The 21,088-nt window shown below is 37.5% G+C and overlaps 1 protein-coding gene across 1 annotated transcript in view; it reads right to left on the reverse strand.

The window, feature by feature from the left end:
* Positions 1–4,129: 4,129 nt before the first annotated feature.
* Positions 4,130–21,088, reverse strand: part of LOC121318656 (short transient receptor potential channel 5-like) — a 117,442-nt gene continuing 100,483 nt past the window's right edge. Inside the window, exons 9-11 of the mRNA XM_041255562.1 lie at positions 16,414–16,455; positions 10,513–10,602; positions 4,130–6,696 (exon numbers count right to left, since the gene is read on the reverse strand). Of these exons, the coding sequence (XP_041111496.1) occupies positions 5,998–6,696; positions 10,513–10,602; positions 16,414–16,455 (831 nt within the window). The 3' untranslated portion in view covers positions 4,130–5,997. The remainder of the gene's footprint in view (positions 6,697–10,512; positions 10,603–16,413; positions 16,456–21,088) is intronic.

Below are 21,088 nucleotides of genomic sequence, written 5' to 3' on the forward strand. Positions count from 1 at the left end.
CTCTCCTGATCCGCTTGGAAGGGTAAGAATTAGTTCAGTTGCGTCTCATGGATTGTATTGATCTGTGATTAATATAATCTTTGTATGTAACTTTGTTGGGTTGTGTCCCGTTAGGGATATCGTTATTCGCAGTATAGCATCTGTGTATGTAACTGCGTGTATGTGTGTGTGTGAAATAATAAAGGACCTTTTAAAATTACTCTGTGAAGTAATTGTCTTATTTACTTCCACATCAACTTCCTTTTAAATTTAAAGTAATTAAATTTCACACAACAAACAGATAATTTGCTTAATTAGACCTTTTTATTTGTTTTCAGCTCTTGAACAATTGCATATTTCAAGTTAGCTATAAAATTTGATAAGTAAATTGAACTGCAACATGTGTCTATTTTCTTGTGCCTGTGGTAATGCAAGATGAGATGCTGTGGTTCAAAAATGTAAAAAAAAAGAATGAAAAAAATGTGAAAATAAATATACAGTATTGTGGCAATGTTTCCCCACCCCTGTGTATTTCGTATGTTACGTGTAGTGTGATAATGTTGGTGTATAGTCATTGGTACACGGGATATAAATGGGTCTGTGTAACACAAGTGGTTTAAAATGTATATTTGTATTTAGGCACGAGGATTGCACAGCACTTCATGTGCAGGTAAAATGTAATAATATTTGAGCATGGGAAATTGCACTTTATTAGTTCTTGTGCAGTGGTACCGAGACTCCAATTGAATGATTGATTTTAGCAATCGAGTCTCGGTAGAGCTGCATAAAAGCAGCATATTTTCACTCACTTGGGGTTGTGTGTTCAGTGAGTGGAGAACGGGTGTGGAGGAGAAAGTAAGAACTAAAGTAAATAAGTGATTTAAACTCACTGTTTGTCTGTCTGTGTAGTGTTAATCCGTTTTGTTTGTCTGTTTTTATTTTGGCCTCAAGTGCCGTGTCCTGCGTTTTGTTCGTCTTTCAACCTTTTATTTTCTGTCTGTTTCATTATTAAATGCTGAGCGCAAACAATTGCTCAGCTTCACCAAACTCCACCTCTCTGTTGTTTTATTTGTTGGTTCCTGGTTCTGGTCTGACGTCACCCACTACAGCAGTCTCTGTGACATGTATATAGTGACAATTGCAAAGGTTATTTTAAAAAGTATAGGCTGTTTTAAATAAAGGTAGTTTCCTTTAAATCTTCCCCATGTCATCTGTAATACTGTAGGTTTACTGTACATTTCTTTTGCATTGCTGTGATTTTTAAAACTCTAAGCTTCTTTACAATCCTGATTTTAAAACCCTTAAAACTACTGAGGATGCTTTCTCCTTGGATTTATAAATCTGATGGAGAGAGATGACTGGAATATGATTATTACAGCAAATGCTATGATTTATTTAGATTCAACTGCATTGTGCCTGCTGTTTAAATATATCAGTGGTGTAAAAGCACAAGAGACAGTTTTTATAAGCCCTTCTCTAACCTGAAGCAAGGCTGTGGAATGTGCTAATCGATCCAGAGGCTACAAGGAGTCCTGTTGTTAAACTGCTTAAAAATGGCAAATCTATGCAGACCTTGCATGCTTTGATACACAGTAGTAATGTGTTGCTCCAAACTATTCTGTTTAAATATATGCAGATTAAAACAAAGCCATTTGTCTTTTATTGTATCACAGCATGATTGTAAGACACACCAGATGAGTTAATCAGTGTGAAGTTTTGCTGAATTTATTTTTTGTCAGAAAGTTGTAGCTACCTATTAAAGGTGAGTAATCTCTAACATTTTTCTCTAAATCTAGATGTTAAGCATGCTGTGATCTTATTACTTGGTGCCTTGCTCATCTGAGTGCCTGTGGTGTGTATGAGTAAGTATTGGGAACTCTTCACACTGGTCTGGTAAAAGTGTGTAGTGGCCTCGAACTCTGTATGCTGTGGTACTGTAAATAGGACCATGGTGAAAATGCACAGCCTAGTGTGACTGGCATGGGAAGAAGACATGTATACAAATCTTCAGGGACAGTGGAACTCATTCTGCTCTATGGTAGGCATGCTTTGAAATGCTACAGTGAACTTTACCTACTGAACAAAAAATGGTCTTGTATGAATTGTTGGTCTGTGCAACCACTACTTTGATGTACAAACCCATCACAGACACCTACTTGGCTTTTCAGCACTACAGCATAAAAAAGGCCAAAGGTAATACATTCTGCACTGTGTAGTTTCACTTTTCTCCATTTCTTAGTTCTGAAAGCAGTCCAGGAAAGTCTTATTTCTCAATAATCCCTAAACTCAACAGTTTTTGACGTGAACACTGTTGGGTTTGTCCAGTGCTTTTACCTGCATGATTTCCTGGGTGATGGACTCATGCAAGAATGTAATCTAGAGTTGAGATAGTCACTGTACTTGCACCAAGTGGGAATGGATGGAGACAAACCATGGCTTTACATTCAGAATTTTGTACAGTGCTAACGGCAATTTATTTGTAATATTTCTCTTAACATCAAATGGAAACATTTTCACATCTGTAATATATTAGATGAGATAGACAGTGTGGAGACAATGGTGTTCACCTTGTTAAAGAATCAAAATGTATATTGTAGGAAGCAAGAAATGCAACTTTTTCACTGACAGCATTCATGGGAAGCCTAGTTAGTTTCAAATATGTCCTTATACTTTTTGAAATAACTGCTTGAGCACACCCTTTTTTTTAGATATCACATCTTTTATATTGCTGATGCTTTTATTCTTACTTGGCTTTTTCTGTACATGTGTCTGTGAAGTAGTCTGGTGTTGATGTGACCTTTAGTCTGTTTAATAACCATAATAGACGTGACTTTCTGAACATCGCTGCTTTGCATTTTAAAGGAATGTTTGGAATTCTTGTTTCAGCATCTCTTTTTGCATTATTGTTTAAAAAATGAAGTAGACAGGTGCTTGTTTTTTGTCTGCCTTTGCCTTAACTTCTATTTAGTAAATATTTATTATCAGCAGGGTGCGATTTGACGGGAACGTGTCCCTGGCTCTGCTTTTTGTCGCAGGCTGTCTGCTTTTTCAGTTTTCACCCAGGGCTGGAAAAATATACTGACAATGTCTTTCTGCTGTAAAATTTTATTATGCAGATGATATTCAAACATATTGCATGTAGTATGGCAATTCCGTGTACCTACATCACACAATTACTTTTTCTTTTTGTTTGCCAAATGTTGGTAGCATTATAAACGTACGTTGTTATTGCCTTTTAGTTATCGATAATATTGAAACATGTTAAATGACAATACCATTTGCATGGTCGCAGATGTTGGCATATTAGTGGTGTATCAAGGTGAGGTATCTTTACTGGAGACCTTGTTTCTGTTTTGTAGTTTGTGTGTATTTCTCCCACCCCCCCCCTCCCCCCCCCAACAGGAAATTTCACAGATCTCACCCTGTGACGTGGTCTTGAAATCTAAATGCTATATTAATGTTATATACAGTGCTTTTTTAAACCTACACTGGCAGTGTGTAACAGTTAAGTTTATAGAATAAACTATGATGGGCTATGGCTTGTTTTCTCTGCTGGATAGTGGAGAGAATGCATTTTAAATTGGGGTAAAATGTTAAGATATGGAAAGTGTTGTCAGTCAGAATACAATAACATTATACTGCTGCAGCCCCCTGCTTTTTTTTTCTCCCAATTGTTTTGGGCCAGCACTGCAGTGTGCAGGATTTCAAGTCTAATGCTTCTCTGTGCACTGCTGTAATTGGTACAACATTCCTATTAGCTTCAGGTCACCAGCGCTCAGTTTCGTTACTCCAGGTTTCTCCACAGCAGCAGCACCCCGGACTCCTCAAGCCACTTCATAAGTCATTCTCTATTTAGAATTAAAAACCACAAATGGCACAAAATAATACATTCTCTTTATGGCGAACAAAGCCTACTCTCTTTTAATCCATCCTTAGCATTCAGTTAAATCCAATATTTCATTAAGAAAAAAATTAGATCATCCTGGACATACCCCCCTAAAAATATAGAAATAAAATTTTCATTGAATGAAAACTTTTAAACAGTTTCAAATGGTCACATTTACATTATTATTATTATTATTATTATTATTATTATTTGTTATTGTTGTTATTGTTATTGTTATTGTTATTAGTAGTAGTAGTAGTAGTAGTAGTATAATCATTATTAATTTATTATTATTGTTGAAACAAAACGGTGACAATGATTTTAGTTTAGACTTTTTGGTAAACATCTTGGCTGTCTAAAAAACATATGAATACATAATAAACCAAAATGTAACGTATTGTTTTGCGTTTAGAGAGAGATTCACTGCTGAGGAAGACTGTGCAGTCACTGATTGTGCAGTTCTGTGCATTGGCTGTAGGTATGGCTATAGGTTTTACATGGAATCAGTGAAGAATTTATTTTAATACCTTTTTATATACTAACACTAATCCATTGCTATGGGTTAACATGCACATAACATATTTGAATCTGAATATACTCCAGTCTCTGTTCGTGGTAATTAAGAAACTCACAATCTCAATAAAATCTTCCTCATGTGTCAGCGGTGTTGGGGAAGTGACTTTTAAAAAGTACTCTGTTACAGGTATGAGTTACTTGAACAGAATTGTAACTAGTTAAAAGTTCCAAATAGTAACTTCTCAGCCACAGTTTTACTGAATAATTTTTTTGGTTTGGTCAGGCTGTATCTGGAAATATTCTTTGAAGATCCAGCTATCGAACCCACTCGTTCCCTCCTAACGCCATTCTGTAGCAAGAGGATATGAACAGCATTTCATGAAATGTAAGGTTTGCCAGTTTTGAAGTAACCTTCTGATTTCCGTGTTATGTGTTAGTCATGGTCCTTATTTATCGACCTAAAAGTGACTGTCATTTCAAAACATAAAACATAATCCGTTACCACATTTTGTTACCTGTTTGAATAAGAAACCATTACGTTTAAGTTAATGAAAAAAGTAATCTGATTACAGTAATTTGTAATCCCCAACACTGCTTATCAGAAATCCAGCACCTCACTAAAAGGCATCAGTAAAGATTCAAATAAGCCGTTCCATGTCACAGCTAAACTAGCCAAATATGTCCCAATATGAAGAAGAATTTTTATGGACTGTTGCCAAATTAATAATGCTGAAGATTGTTTGCTTTTTGTCTTGTTCATTCAATTCTATTGCCGATTTTCATTACTAAAACCCAATAGATCAATTCATTGTTTCTTGATTCCTATTAACCTCCTGTATCCAGGAGCTGCTACTGGACCATGTAACCTCAATTATATGAAATTGTTAGGCACCTGGATAAAGTACTTATTTGTATCAAGAACAAAAAGCAGTGCCATTTAAATATTGTTTATGTCTACCTGCTTTATGGTGAAGAGTTGAAAGGTCACAATGTCAAATGATTTCTCAAGATCAGGAAGCAAAAATACATGATCTGAACATGATAAAACAGTCCTGCAAGCAAGAAGGCAGCCAGTTAGAGAAACATTCTACAAATCTTCATATTGAAGCAACAAACCCTTCAGAGTGATTGCAAACATCATAATGAAAAAAAAAACAAAAAACACTTGAGTGGCATTTATAATCCATTGATCGTTTGAAATGGAATGGCCCAGAAGAACAGTGCTTAGCAAATTCATGTCAATTCCATTTTGAAACATTTTGCCAACAATAAAACAAATGTAATCTGTGTTTTAAAAAACAAAACATAACCCTAAAAGTAAGTAGAGTAGACCCAACCCTATAGCCTCTATACTCACTCCCACCCACCTGAGCTCAGTTTAAAAAGTCAGTAGCCGGCAAGAGATTAAAGGCTTTACACGTGCAGCTAAATTGTATCCTGTTAATATTACTACTATTGCAATAAAGAAGGCGTTTTTAAAAGTTTGTTTCTACACTAATGACTTGCAGTAATGGGATAGGTAAAGCTACACCAACTCTGTGTTCCAGCCCAGCTGTATCCAGCTATGAGAGAAGTGGAGGCACTGCCCTGTGTTAAACAAGCTCGCCATCCCCTTTTCATAACTGGGTGGTAACGTTGTCCTCTTGCCCTGCATTCCAATTGTTAATGAGCACACTGCAACCCCCCTCCCAGCCATCAAACACATCCTCCGTGGAGTTGATGAGCTTTGAGCTGGAAGCGGTGATGCTGGAAGCACAGTGAAGGGAGTTGCTGCAGACGGGAGGCAGGAGAAGGTCTGTGCCGTTGACCTTGGCCGACTCATCCATGCCAACTTCATTGAGGTGAACCTCGCTCTGAGAGTACTTGAAGTCCTGCCACATGTGCTTGGGCTGAATAAGCCCGTCCGAGATGGTGTACATGGGTTCTGAGGAGCTGGGCTCCGAAACATGCCCGTTCATCTTGGAGAACAGCAGGCCCAGTCTCTTGAAAGAGTCCTTTTTGGAGGTGGAGATTCTCTGCAGCCGGTTGCCGTTCTTAACAAAGGACTTCTTGAAGCCGTTGCTCTTTGGTTTCTCCTCAGCAATGTCGATTCCCGACATGGAGCGGAACAGAGCCGACACGCTGAAGGTGTCTTTCTTTTTGTCGGCCTGGTTGAAGGAGACGTTCTTGGATTTGCACTTGCCCCCATCATCGTCATTCATCTCATCCTTCAGGGTGGCATCGCTGCTGGAGGAGTAGGTCCGCCGTGGGGGCTTTCTGTTGCCCAGCAGGTCGAGAACTTCATAGCGGAAGCTGGAAATGTCCTGCTTCAGCTCCTGCAGGAAACAAAGAAAGCTGTAAGCATCACAGAAAGAGCACAAGAATGGGGGCGGAACACAGAGCTCCCTCACGATTCTTTTGGTAAAGGATGGAAAGAGTAGTGTTTATTTTTTTCTAGTGTGTGTCATATATATATATATATATATATATATATATAATATATATATATATATATATATATATATATATAAAAGTGTGTGTGTGTGACCCAGGACAGCGAAATCAGTCACTTGGTCAAAAATTTCAAAACCTGTTTTATTGTGTCAATGGATTGGACTTAAAATAATACCAAACTTGTTGATACATCTCAAATGGGGCCCGAGATATGACATTTTGAAATCAACAAAGTCAGAAGACACCATTTTGAGAAAATTAAGTTGAAACATGGGACACCTACTTTCCAGCTATTTCCTTAGCAACCATTATGTTAGAATTCTGACGCACCAAATGTTCACCAATAACTCCTCATACCTTTCTGCAAAATATGACAGAGAAATTATATGATACAAATATTTATTTTTCATTTATTGAAACATAGAAATTTTTTTATTTTTTTTTTACAATTCATAGCTATTCTTTTTTTAAACAAAAATGTAAATACTTTTAAATTAAAAGTGCTGAACTATTTACATTTACTATTTACATTTCACTTGGTATTTGCATAATCTGAAATACATATCTTGGACTACCTTACTTCAGTTAACATTAGCTAGTCCAGGATTAATGCTAATCGGTATGTGAAACCAGCCATTTAAGAGTTAAAAATCATTAAAAAGCTCTGATTAGGCAAATTAATTATTGGTTCAATTGAGGGATTGATTAAGTAATTCTGAGCTCATTTGGAACAAGAAACCAGCAGACACAATGATCAACCTGGACCAGGATTGTTTCTAAATGTAATTAATAATTACTCAGTTCTAGTATTGATATCAATAACAATGTCAGCGACATGACTCTTCATCACCACAGCTACATCAACAATGATAGCCACGTCGTCATCACTATCAGCACTGAAACTATCATCTTTGCTTATGCTGTCAACATTATCAGGGTCATCTACATCACCACTCTCACTGTCAGACTCAGACGAGCACGCACCATCACAAAAAATATCCTGAAACCAGCTGCATCCACTGTCTGTCAGTCGCAGCAGAATCAATGTTGCTGGATCATAAAATGTTAAGAGAATTTGCAACATCCATACGGATTTTAGTCTTTGTTTCAGCTAATTTTGACAATCTATAGGTCGCTGTTGTTACCAAACTGTCTATTTAAAGTATAATAGAGACATTATTTCACAAAATAAACTTGATAAAACAATAGTTTGGACTGTTTACACAAAAACGTGTAAAACTCCAAATCGATGATTAAATGACTTCACTCAGTTATCTGGCCACTGTGTAAAATCTACATATGCGACTTCCGACTGATTTTGCACACACACACACACACACATATATATAAGCTCAAAAAGCCAGCTGCCCAACGTTTCAATATATTGTACATATCTTTCTCAAGGGAGCCTGTGTTTGAATCAAAACATTGGAGGTATTTATAGGTGTACATATACAGTACTGTGCAAAAGTTTTAGGCAGGTGTGAAAAAATGCTATAAAGTAAGAATGCTTTCAAAAATAGACATATTAATACATTATATTTATCAATTAACAAAATGCAAAGTGAGTGAACAGAAGAAAAATCTACATCAAATCCATATTTGGTGTGACCACCCTTTGCCTTCAAAAAAGCATCAATTCTTCTAGGTACACTTGCATAAAGTCAGGGATTTTGTAGGCATATAGTCAGGTGTATGATTAAACAATTATACCAAACAGGTGCTAATGATCATCAATTCAATATGTAGGTTGAAACACAATCACTAACTGAAACAGAAACAGCTGTGTAGGAGGAATAAAACTGGGTGAGGAACAGCCAAACTCCGCTAACAAGGTGAGGTTGCTGAAGACAGTTTACTGTCAAAAGTCATACACCATGGCAAGACTGAGCACAGCAACAAGACACAAGGTAGTTATACTGCATCAGCAAGGTCTCTCTCAGGCAGAAATTTCAAGGCAGACAGGGGTTTCCAGATATGCTGTTCAAGCTCTTTTGAAGAAGCATAAAGAAACGGGCAACATTGAGGACCGTAGACGCAGTGGTCGGCCAAAGAAACTTACTGCAGCAAATGAAAGACACATCATGCTTACTTCCCTTCGCAATCGGAAGATGTCCAGCAATGCCATCAGCTCAGAATTGGCAGAAAACAGTGGGACCCTGGTACACCCATCTACTGTCCGGAGAAGTCTGGTCAGAAGTGGCCTTCATGGAAGACTTGCAGCCAAAAAGCCATACTTCTGATGTGGAAACAAGGCAAAGCGACTCATCTATGCACGAAAACACAGGAACTGGGGTGCAGAAAAATGGCAGCAGGTGCTCTGTACTGACGAGTCAAAATTTGAAATATTTGGCTGTAGCAGAAGGCAGTTTGTTCGCCGAAGGGCTGGAGAGCGGTACATGAATGAGTGTCTGCAGGCAACAGTGAAGCATAGTGGAGGTTCCTTGCAAGTTTGGGGCTGCATTTCTGCAAATGGAGTTGGGGATTTATTCAGAATTAATGGTCTCCTCAATGCTGAGAAGTACAGGCAGATACTTATCTGTCATGCAATGCTATCAGGGAGGCATCTGATTGGCCCCAAATTAATTCTGCAGCATGACAACAACCCCAAACATACAGCGAAAGTCATTAAGAACTATCTTTAGCATAAAGAAGAACAAGGAGTCCTGGAAGTGATGGTATGGCCCCCACAGATCCCTGATATCAACATCATCGAGTCTATCTGGGATTACATGAAGAGTGAGAAGCAACTGAAGATACCTAAATCCACAGAAGAACTGTGGTTAGTTCTCCAAGATGTTTGGGCCAATCAACCTGCCAAGTTCCTTCAAAAACTGCTTGCAAGTGTACCTAGAAGAATTGATGCTGATTTGAAGGCCAAGGGTGGTCACACCAAATATTGATTTGATGTAGATTTTTTCTTCTGTTCACTCACTTTGCATTTTGTTAATTGATAAACATGTTAACATGTCTACTTTTGAAAACATTCTTACTTTACAGCATTTTTTCACACCTGCCTAAAACTTTTGCACATTACTGTATATTTAATCATAAGGGGTTTACTTCATAGCTCCTGGTTATAAAGAATCAAGGAGAAAGTCCTGTAATCATTTTATTCTCAGGAGACAGTTTTAAAAGGCTGCTGGGAAGTTTTTACTACATTCACTTTGTAAGAAACAAGTAATAACTGACTGGTCAGTTCCCTTGTGCAGAACTGCAACATAGTCACTGGGGCACACATATGGCTCTAGTGACATTTTATTACTGTTCTAGAACACCAATAATTACTAACAGGTAATTCTAATAGTACTTGAATTCAATTAGTGAGAGAGCAGTATCTGTGAAGCCTTGGAAGGGGGGGGGTATTGAGAGAGAGAGGTAGCACTGAGGTATGGCAGATAGGGGCCTTAACTAGCACCTGATAAAGGGCAATTTTTGGTGCAGTATGGGTTTACTTGTGTTGTAACAGTGAATCCTGCTAAGCCTATAACATGCCACAAAGAGGGTAAACTTTAAGAGCGTGTATAGAAACTTCTGAATGATGGTAAACAGGACCTCCTGTTCCCTACAATGGTAGTTGTAACACTATGGAACACATGATGTGACAACTGCACCAACCCCATTCCAGTGTCCCTCACTGCGACTAATATCTTCCCCACCAGTAACTCCCTATATAACTGCAAGGAAAGTGAGCTCACCTTGAAATTCTCCTCTGTTAGACCCTCGTCTGTCTTGGCACTCCTTATCATGGAGGCTACGTATCTTTTCACCAAATTTCGTATGACTTCCTGAAATGGAGCACAATTTACACAATGTAGCATCTGGTCAATAAACAGTTGTAAAAAAAAAACAAACGATAATTTCTTTCAATTTAATTTCGATAATTTTCTTTTCCTATCGCAATGAAAACAGTATCAGTACTAAGTGTGTGTGTGTTTATTAAAGTTCAATACCAATTAAAACCCATGTTATACTGATTTCACAATATTATATTAGTCTTCCTAGAAGCAGCTGCCATCTAAAGCATACATTGCACTTGAAATATATCTCTGATCCATCATTTTTACTTTTGCAACATTTAGCTTGTATGATTATGCACTGGAAAAGATATAATAGTGACTATAGTGATATAATAATGTCTGTTATCTGTATCGCATGGAAATCATGTTCAATGATCATCAGTTTACTGATTATTCTTTTTATATATATATATATATATATATATATATATATATATATATATATATATATATATATATATATATATATATATAAAAAAACATTTTTGTAGGAACAATTCAATAATTGATCATTTTGTTAATTGATAATAATGTTTATCTGTGTTAATTAGTTCTCTTATTAATAATATTTGACATGTTATAAAGATCAAGGTTTTATTATGAACACACATTCACACGCAGACACAAGGAATATTTATTCAATAGTAGTATTTTATTAATTACACAAATAATAAACAGAAATCAGAAAAGTCAGAAAGTAAATATCTTAGTCTCTAAGCACAAAACACAATTCAAAAACCTCTCACTGCATTCGTGCTTGACTAGCAGGCAGTTTAAATATGACACCACCTGTCTCCTCACACATCAGCAGCAGCCAGTAGCAATCAGGCGTGACTTAGCTAGTCACTTGCTCACACACGCCCCCATCCAAGCATAGAGTACATCTGAGATAATGCAGACAATCTTAGAGTATATCATATTAAGCTTATTAAGAGTATATAGATTATGTATATGGCAAGTTTACTTTTAAAGAAATTCTTCATATAACAATATGAGGTAGACTACTTATAGTTACTTCATCAAGTTTCAATAAAAGTTATTTCACACACAATGTGTGCAAACTAAATAATTAACTGTTATAAGTAGCAGGGCACAGTTTCTTTCGGATACTGTGGTTTTAGGTGTACAGCAGACCTAGACTGGTTTGTCTGATGTCTCTAAGTTTTACGGCAGTCCTCTAGCTGGACTTCAGTCACGTTGCTTGTCGTCGTTGACTCGCTTGCAGCATGATTCCTCGTCTTGGGTCTATTTTCAGGCAGAGTCCCAGAGTTGCAGCTTTGCTTAGTAGAGTGACAGCACCTTGTTCAGCATTCGACGTGTAGCGCAAAATGTTGAATTTCACTTTGATTTTTATACTTTTTCCTCTGCTGAGTAGCCACTTTCATGAGATCATTTGTGTATCCTGCCTTTTTAACTTCACAAATTTTTTAGATTTATCCTTTGTCTGCTTCGTTTTGTCCGGCAGCTTGTTGTTGCAGTTGGGACTTGTTGACATCTATACTTTATGTCTTCCTTGCACCAAACTGCTTGTGTTTGCAGTTTTGCAGTCTCTTCACTGTCCTTTCAGCCTCACCCAGTCCAGATGCCCCCCTCCTAGCCCTGGTCATCTTCAGTTCAGTATTCCTGCCAGGAACCAAGGGGCCCTTTTCTTAAGACACAGCAGTTTCATTAATTAGTCCAGTTATATCATTATACACGTTCATGTATTATCATATTCAGGGAATATGTCCTACAATATACAGGTAACATTTTTGCCCATTCTTCACAGGGAAAATGGATCCAATTCTGATAAGTTTGTTGGGGATTGTCGATGAACTGCAATCTTCAAGTCGCACCATAAATTTTCGTTTGGACTGAAGTCAGGAGTTTGACTGGGCCACTCAAGAACATTTACTCTCTTCTTGTTCAACCACTCCAGTGTGGCTTTGGCTTTGTGCTTCGAGTCATTGTCCTGCTGAAATGTGAATTTCCTTCCCAGTTTCAGAGTCTTGGCTGACTCAAACAGGTTTTTCTCAAGGATTTGCCTGTACTTTGCACCATACATTCTCCCCTCTATCCTGACAAGCTTCCAAGTCCCTGCTGAAGAGAAGCATCCCCATAACATGATGCTGCCACCACCATACTTGACAGTTGGGATGGTGTTGACTGGGTGATGTGCAATGTTGGGCTTGCGCCAGACGTAATGCTTGGATTTTAGACTGAAAAAATGTGTATTTGTCTCAACTGACCACAAAACCTTTTTCCACATGTTTGCAGTATCATCAACATGCTTTTTTGCAAACTCCATACATGCTTTAAGATGAGGCTTTTTGAGTAACGGCTTCTTTCCTGCCACCCGTCCATACAGGCCAGCGCTGTGTAGGGACCGGCTTATTATTCATGTGTGAACACTGACTTTCATCTCAACTTTGCAGATCTCTCAAGGTCATTATTGGCTTCGGAGTGACATCCCGAACCAGTTTCCTTCTTGCCCGGCCACTTAGTTTGGGAGGGTGACCTGATCTGGATAGTGTCTGGGTGGTATGATGCATCGTCCACTTCTTAATGATGGACTTCAATGTGCTGAGAAGGATAATCAACGCCTTTGAAATTTTTTTGTACCCCTCTCCTGCTCTGTGCCTCTCTTTATCCCTGACTTGTTTTGAAAGCTCCTTGGTCTTCATGATTGCTTTGTTAGATCACTATGTGAGTTGCAGCTTGAAATTCTTTATATACCCAAGGGAAACTATCTACAAGTGAAACCACTTTGAGTACAAACAGGTTGAAACCATTTCACTAATTTTGTGACCTTTCAAACAAATCACTTGCACCTGAGCTGATTTAGGGCTGCAGTAGCAAAGGGACTGAATGCTTATTCAGCTGAGATTAATCTGTTTTTTTCTGTAAATATTACTTGTTTACAGAGATACTTTATCATATATGGAATAGTTGTGTAGATTATACCATGTAAACATCTAATATGGTCCTAATATGAAAAGTGTCCAGGAGTGTATATATATATATATATATATATATATATATATATATATATATATATATATATATATATATATATATATATAAATATACAGTGCCTATAGAAAGTCTACACCCCCTTTCAAAATTTTCACCTTTTGTTGCCTTATAGCCTGGAATTAAAATGCATTAAACTAGTTTTATTTTTCATTTATCCTGCCCCACAACTTCCAAGTGAAAAAAATATTCTAGAAATTTGTAGAAAATTATTTAAAAATAAAAACTGAAATAGCTTGTTTGGATAAGTGTCCACCCCGCTTGTAATAGAAATCCTAAATTAGCTCAGGTGTAACCAATCGCCTTCAAAATCACACATCAAGTTAAGTGGCCTCCACCAGTATTAAACTGTAGTGATTCACATGATTTCAGATTGCAGGTTCCCTCTGCTGGGTACTGCATTTCAAAGCAAAGACTCAACCATGAGCACCAAGGCGCTTTGAAAAGGCTCAGATCAGGGGATGGGTATGAAAAAATATCAAAGGCCTTGAATATCCATTGGAGCACGGTCAAGACTATTATTAAGAAGTGAAAGGTATATGGCACCACCAAACTGGATGACCGAGCAAGAAGGATACTGATCAGAGAGGCTACCAAGAGGCCAATGGTAACTTTGCAAGAGCAGGCCAGTCAGAGCCCCGACCTAAATCCAATCGAAAATTTGTAGCATCACTTGAATATTGCTGTCCATCAACGCTCCCCAAGGAACCTGACAGAGCTTGAACAGTTTTGTAAAGAATAATGGTCAAATATTGCCAAATCTAGGTGTGCAAAGTTGGTAGAGACCTATCCCAACAGACTCACAGCTGTAATTGCTGCCAAAGGTGCATTCACAAAGTATTAACTCAGTGGGGTGGAGACTTATACAATTATGATCTTTCAGTTTTGTATTTTTAATATATATATATATATATATATATATATATATATATATATATATATATATATATATATATCTTTCTTTTTTTTCTCAATAAAAACTTTGTTTCCCCTTAACAGTTTGTAGATAAGTGGAAAAAAATCATCATTTAAATGCATGAAGCTCTGAGGCACTGACACAACAAAATGTGAAAAAAGTTCAAGGGGGTATAGATCTACTGGCAGATGTCCGTGAGATATACAACCACGACAAGAACCATACCACTACTATATATATATATATATATATATATATATATATATATATATATATATATATATATATATATATATATATAGTGGGACATATGCCCTGAATATAATAATACATGAACGTGTATTAATGATATAACTTGACTAATTGATGAAAGTTCTCTGTCTTAGGGAAAAAACAAACTGCAGTGTTTTAACAAAAAGGACCCCTTGGTTCCTTGCAGGCATACTGATTTATGTGACCTACTGATTAGAGGACTGGCGCCTGAACTGGATTAGGCTGAGCGGACAGTTGAATTATGTACAAATAATTCACATCTGCAATAATAATCGTTTTGACGCAAGAAACACATTAAAAAAGTCCCAGTGGAAAATGACATTAAAACATCAAAGGAATGGGAGGTTAAAGAGGCAAGATACACAAATGACCTCATGAAAGAGCTAATCAGCAGAGTAAGACTAAAAATAAAAGCGAAATTGAAAATGTTGCGCTCCACATCGAATGCTGAACAAGGTGCCGTCACTCTGCTAAGCAAAGCTGCAACTCCGGGACTAAAAATTGAACCAAACGGGACTCTGCCTGAAAACAGACCCAAGATGAGGAAGCAAGCTGCAAGTGAGTCAACGACCACAAGCAACGAGGCTGAGGTCCGGTTAGAGGCCTGCTGTAAAACTTAAAGACATCAGACAAACCAGTCCAGGTCTGCTGTACACCTAAAACCACAGTATCCAAAATAAACTGTGTCCTGCTACCTATATAGCTAAAAGATTCAGCGAAAAGGACAGAGCAGACGGGCAATGTTGTGCTTTGTATACCTAAGACTCAAGACTTTGTTGCAGCTGTTTGTTAATTCTATTGAGAATTTAAAGCTTTGTTGCGAAGTTTGACCCAATGTGGGATTGAAGACACCGTTGCTGAGAGGAGAGTTTTTGTACTGGACACTTCAACAGATTGAGTTTCCAAGCCAGCAGACCAAAAGTCTAAGCTTCAATGAACTGTTGAGTATAATTCCAATTGCATTTTCCTTTCATGGAACTAAATTCATTAATTGTAACACATTCACATAGAATTGAACTGTTAATTATTTAGTTTGCACACTTTGCGTGTGAAATAACTTTTAGTGAAACTTGATAAAGTAACTAAGTAATCTACCTCGTTGTATGAAGAATTTCTTTAAAAGTAAACTTGCCATATACTTAATCTATATACCATTAATAAGCTTAATGTGATATATTCTTGATATATTCTGATAGTTTGTCTGCATCATCTCAGTTGAGGCTTTGTGCTTGGATGTGGGCGTGTGTGTGAGCAAACTCCTACGTCACAGCCTGCTTGCTTGCTTGCTGCTGCTGGTGTGTGAGGAGACAGGCACTGTCATATTTCAATTGGCTGCTAGTCAAGTTAAGGCAGTGAGAGTTTTTGAATTGTGTTTGTGCTTAGAGACTAAGATATTTACCTTATGACTTTTCTGATTTCTGTTTATTATTTGTGTACTTAATAAAATACTACCATTGATTAACCATCCTTGTGTCTGAGTGTGGATGTTTGTTCATAGTAAATCCTCAATCTTTGTAACACTTTGTAGGGACTATGGGCTTTGTAAATAGTTGCTATTGTAGATGTGTTCAGGATATCGAAACAGAGAGCATTCCTACCTGGTAATGTTGGTTCTGGATGAGGATGTCAGCATGGTGTTCCTGAAATGATAGATACAATTAATAAGCACCATCACAGAGGTCCAAAAAATTAAAACCACTGCCATAACACTGTCAATATAGTGAAGGACCATCATCGACTGGCGAGACTAGTCTACAAACCATTCTGCAATAATTACTGCTGATTATTCCCTTCAGGGAAGTTGCACTGGGAGAGAAAGCACCTGCCAACCAAGAGCCTTTGACATGGAAATTACTTTGAAGTTAAGAGAAGTGAGATCAATTGCAAACAAAATTAGAAGGGATGTTAAAACGTGTATTTGCTGTGCAATGTATGTATTTGTTTTTTACTGTCCATGCTATAATTTAATCCTGAATATGGTTATTAATTTAAAGTTGTATTCTTATGAATAGGGCCACGGAAATTTCACGATTTCACGGAAATCTTGTATTTGCTGCATACTGTGAAAAAAATGTTTTTTTTTTTCATTACTCTTCACCAGCTTTTATCATGTAGAAACCATAGACAACAACAGTAGCTGTCTGGCATCAATGACGTGCTTTTTGTTACTATGGGAATGGGGTCAAACAAATACTGGCTTCATGATTGGAGGAATTCATCATGCTGTATAATGACGTAACATGCGATTCAGAAGTGGGATCTTTAAAACTCTTTACATTGTGCAGATGTATTAGCTTTGCCTTAGTGTCCAATTAAAAATAAAAATGCAGACAGCGGATCTTTTTTTTTTTTTTTAAAAGCGAAATTCATTTCAGCAGAAAATCGCGCTCAGAGCTACGAAAAGGGGGCGTTTTGCATGCAGATGGTGGTATTTTGTTTTGCTCAACATGTAATGTGTCTTTGGATCATCTAAGAAAAGGTACTATTGACAAGCATCTTGACAGCACAGTACACAAAAACAATAAAATCATACTTAAAGTTCAGGCTGAACAATTACCGAACAAGCAGGTCAGAATCACAGGAATGTTTAAAAGGTGCACAGATAGTAGAGAAGCACGTAATGTCAACGTGTTTGAATTAGTGGAAGCCTTCAGTGCAGCAAAATACCGATACAACGGCTGGACAATGAAAAACGACGACTTTAACGACAAAAAATCCCCAGCTGTGGAGCCCTGCCTAACAGTGACACACTTAGACGAGAGATCTCCCTAAAGTGTATGCAGCACATGAAGAGTTTTTAAAAGGGGAATTGAAAGATTCTGAGTCTGTTTGCATTTTGTGCAACAAGGCCACTGATGATCAAGTACTGTGTTTTGTATATTATTTTATTTATTTTAAATTATATTATTTTTATCCCCCAGTGTATTATTACTGCTAATTCAGGGAACTTACAGCTTGCCTAGTAGATACACTGCATCTTAACACTGTTAACCACACAAACGTAGGCCAGGCTGTCATTAAAACGATAGCGAAGTCAGCACAGTGCTAGACAACACAGTCTTTTTAATTACTGTATGAACATAGCCTTTAATTTTAAACGTTTACAAAACTCGACATTCAACCTTGTTTTGTTTTAATCAATTTTATCTGCTTGTTACTTTTTTTCAGCCAACATATTTACATGACCCTTGTTTGTTACATTTTAAAAGATTGTTTTAAACGTTACAATGTAAATGTTGACTCAGTAGCTACCATTAAATGTTAACATGTTTCAACCTTGGGGATTTTCTTTGATGCATTATTAATTTTAGGCAACTTACAATAGAAACTTGACCTGGAATCAATCTCTTCCCCATGCCTTCCTCAGCAGATCCCTGTCTGTAGTGTTGGTGTTTAATATGACCTTGGATCAGACCCTAATCAAACCTTTTAAAAACCGACCAGGGGGTAACTATTCAGAAAGCTTTGGGCTCTGCAAGCTGACTCGCAAACATTACTATTGAATTTAAAATGAAATGGACTTCACACATGGAGCCATATGATGGTTGAACACAGCACATTGTTATTTCCTGTTCATTTTTGACCAGTTTCTTTTTTGTGGGATTTAATCAGCTGCCATACTATATTACACACCTGAGAAGGCACTTCTTTTTGACTGTAACCTTGCATAACTGTGTAGCTTCTATAGTGTACCCAGTGTTCTTCACAAATCTTCACCAAAAATAAGAGACAAGACTAGTGAACGTCACTGTATTTTAATGTAAGATTACATTAATTGCAATACTATTTATAACGATGGAAGACAGCAAGGCAGACAAGAGCTAAAGAAACCAATTGTGCAAGTCTGATTAGTCCCATTTTTTAATTCACACCCCCCACACTCATATTATATATACACACAGTGCCTTGCAAAAGTATTCAGACCCCTGACCAATTCTCTCATATTACTGAATTACAAATGGTACATTGAAATTTCGTTCTGTTCGATATTTTATTTTAAAACACTTAAACTCAAAATCAATTATTGTAAGGTGACATTGGTTTTATGTTGGGAAATATTTTTAAGAAAAATAAAAAACTGAAATATCTTGCTTGCATAAGTATTCAACCCCCACACATTAATATTTGGTAGAGCCACCTTTCGCTGCAATAACAGCTTTAAGTCTTTTGGGGTAAGTATGTACCAGCTTTGCACAGTGTTAGAGTGATTTTGGCCCATTCTTCTTGGCAGATTTGCTCCAGGTTGTTCAGGTTGGTTGGACGACGCTTGTGGACTGCAATTTTCAAATAGTGCCACAGATTCTCAATGGGATTGAGATCAGGACTTTGACTGGGCCACTGTAGAACATTGACCTTTTTGTTCTTGAGCCACTCCAATGTTGCTTTGGCCTTGTGCTTGGGATCATTATCCTGCTGAAAGGTGAATTTCCTCCCAAGCTTTAGTTTTTTAGCGGACTGAAGCAGATTCTCTTGCAGTATTTTCCTCCATCCATTCTTCCTTCAATTGTAACAAGATGCCCAGTCCCTGCTGATGAGAAGCATCCCCACAGCATGATGCTGCCACCACCATACTTCACTGTAGGGATGGTGTGTCTTGAGGCATGGGCAGTGTTAGGTTTGCGCCACACATAGCACTTTGAGTTTTGGCCAAAAAGCTCTATCTTGGTCTCATCTGACCACAAAACCTTTTCCCACATCGCAGCTGAGTCACTCTCATGCTTTCTGGCAAACTCCAGATGTGCTTTCAGATGGTACTTTTTGAGTAACAGCTTCTTTCTTGCCACCCTCCCATACAGGCCAGTGTTATGCAGAGCTCTTGATATGGTTGACTGGTGCACCATTACTCCACTCCCAGCCACTGAACTCTGTAGCTCCTTCAAAGTGATTGTTGGCCTCTCTGTGGCTTCTCTCACAAGTCTCCTTCTTGTTTGAGTTTTGAGGGACGGCCTTTTCTTGGCAGTGCCTGGGTGGTGTGATGCAGCTTCCACTTCCTGATTATTGATCCAACTGTGCTCACTGGGATAGCCAAACACTTGGATATTATTTTGTACCCTTTCCCTAATCTATGCATTTGTATTACTTTATCTCTAACTTCTGTAGAATGCTCTTTGGTCTTCATTTTCCTTCAGATTCACAGCCTTACCAATGATCCTTCAACAGTGGGGTTTTTATCCAGAAAATGTGACAGCAACTTTAATGGTTCACAGGTGGAGGCCAATGGTAAGGTAATTGTGTCCTCGTTAGGGCAATTTCTTTCATCGGTGCAAACTGGGAGCTTCCACAGCACAGGGGTTGAATACTTATGCAAGCAAGATATTTCAGTTTTTTATTTTTCTTAAAAATATTTCCCAACATAAAACCAATGTTACCTTACAATAATTGATTTAGAGTTTCAGTGTTTAAAAATAAAATATCAAACAGAACGAAATTTCAATGTACCATTTGTAATTCGGTAATATGAGAGAATTAGTCAGGGGTCTGAATACTTTTGCAAGGCACTGTGTATATATATATATATATATATATATATATATGTGTGTGTGTGTGTGTGTGTGTGTGTGTGTGTGTGTGTGTGTGTGTGTATATAAATATATATATATATATAATATATATATATATATATATATATATATATATATATATATATATATATATATATATATATGTGTGTGTGTGTGTGTATAGAAGCCTCCCATTTTATTACAAATACTATTGCTATCGGTTTAAACTGATTCAGAAACCCATAGTGCATCACTTTGTTTTTTTGGGGGGCGGGGGGGTTTAGCATCTTTTTTTCAATTAAAGTAGCATGCCATGTAACTGTAACAATACACTAATCCAATATTTTGGCCCATGGTATTTGAGATGTTTTTAGAAGCAGAATTCCTAAACTGTCAGCTGATACAGCTTGATGTCCTGTCCTGGTTCCAGGAATGTTTTTTCTGAAAGCTTGCTTTGCAGCTCTTAACATGCTTTTCTCCGAACTGCCAGGGAATGAGCATTACAAAGAGGAAAGTCGACGGGGGAGTGACATGTTCTGGTTTGCTCTCTACGACAGGCAGACCCTGTGTAATCCCTCTGCAGATTTAATTAATAACAGCAGCCTCACTCTGTATCCTGTCACATACACACACACACACACACACACACACAGCAGTGGAGATGGAACACAATCCTCTCATCAGAAAGACACTGAAACACATCGGAGAGGACTGCACTGATACAAATGACAAAGTTGTTTTGTACCAAACTTGTATCATATACTCCTGCCTC

This window comes from Polyodon spathula, chromosome 7 (assembly GCF_017654505.1).
Source record: "Polyodon spathula isolate WHYD16114869_AA chromosome 7, ASM1765450v1, whole genome shotgun sequence".
NCBI lineage: Eukaryota > Metazoa > Chordata > Actinopteri > Acipenseriformes > Polyodontidae > Polyodon > Polyodon spathula.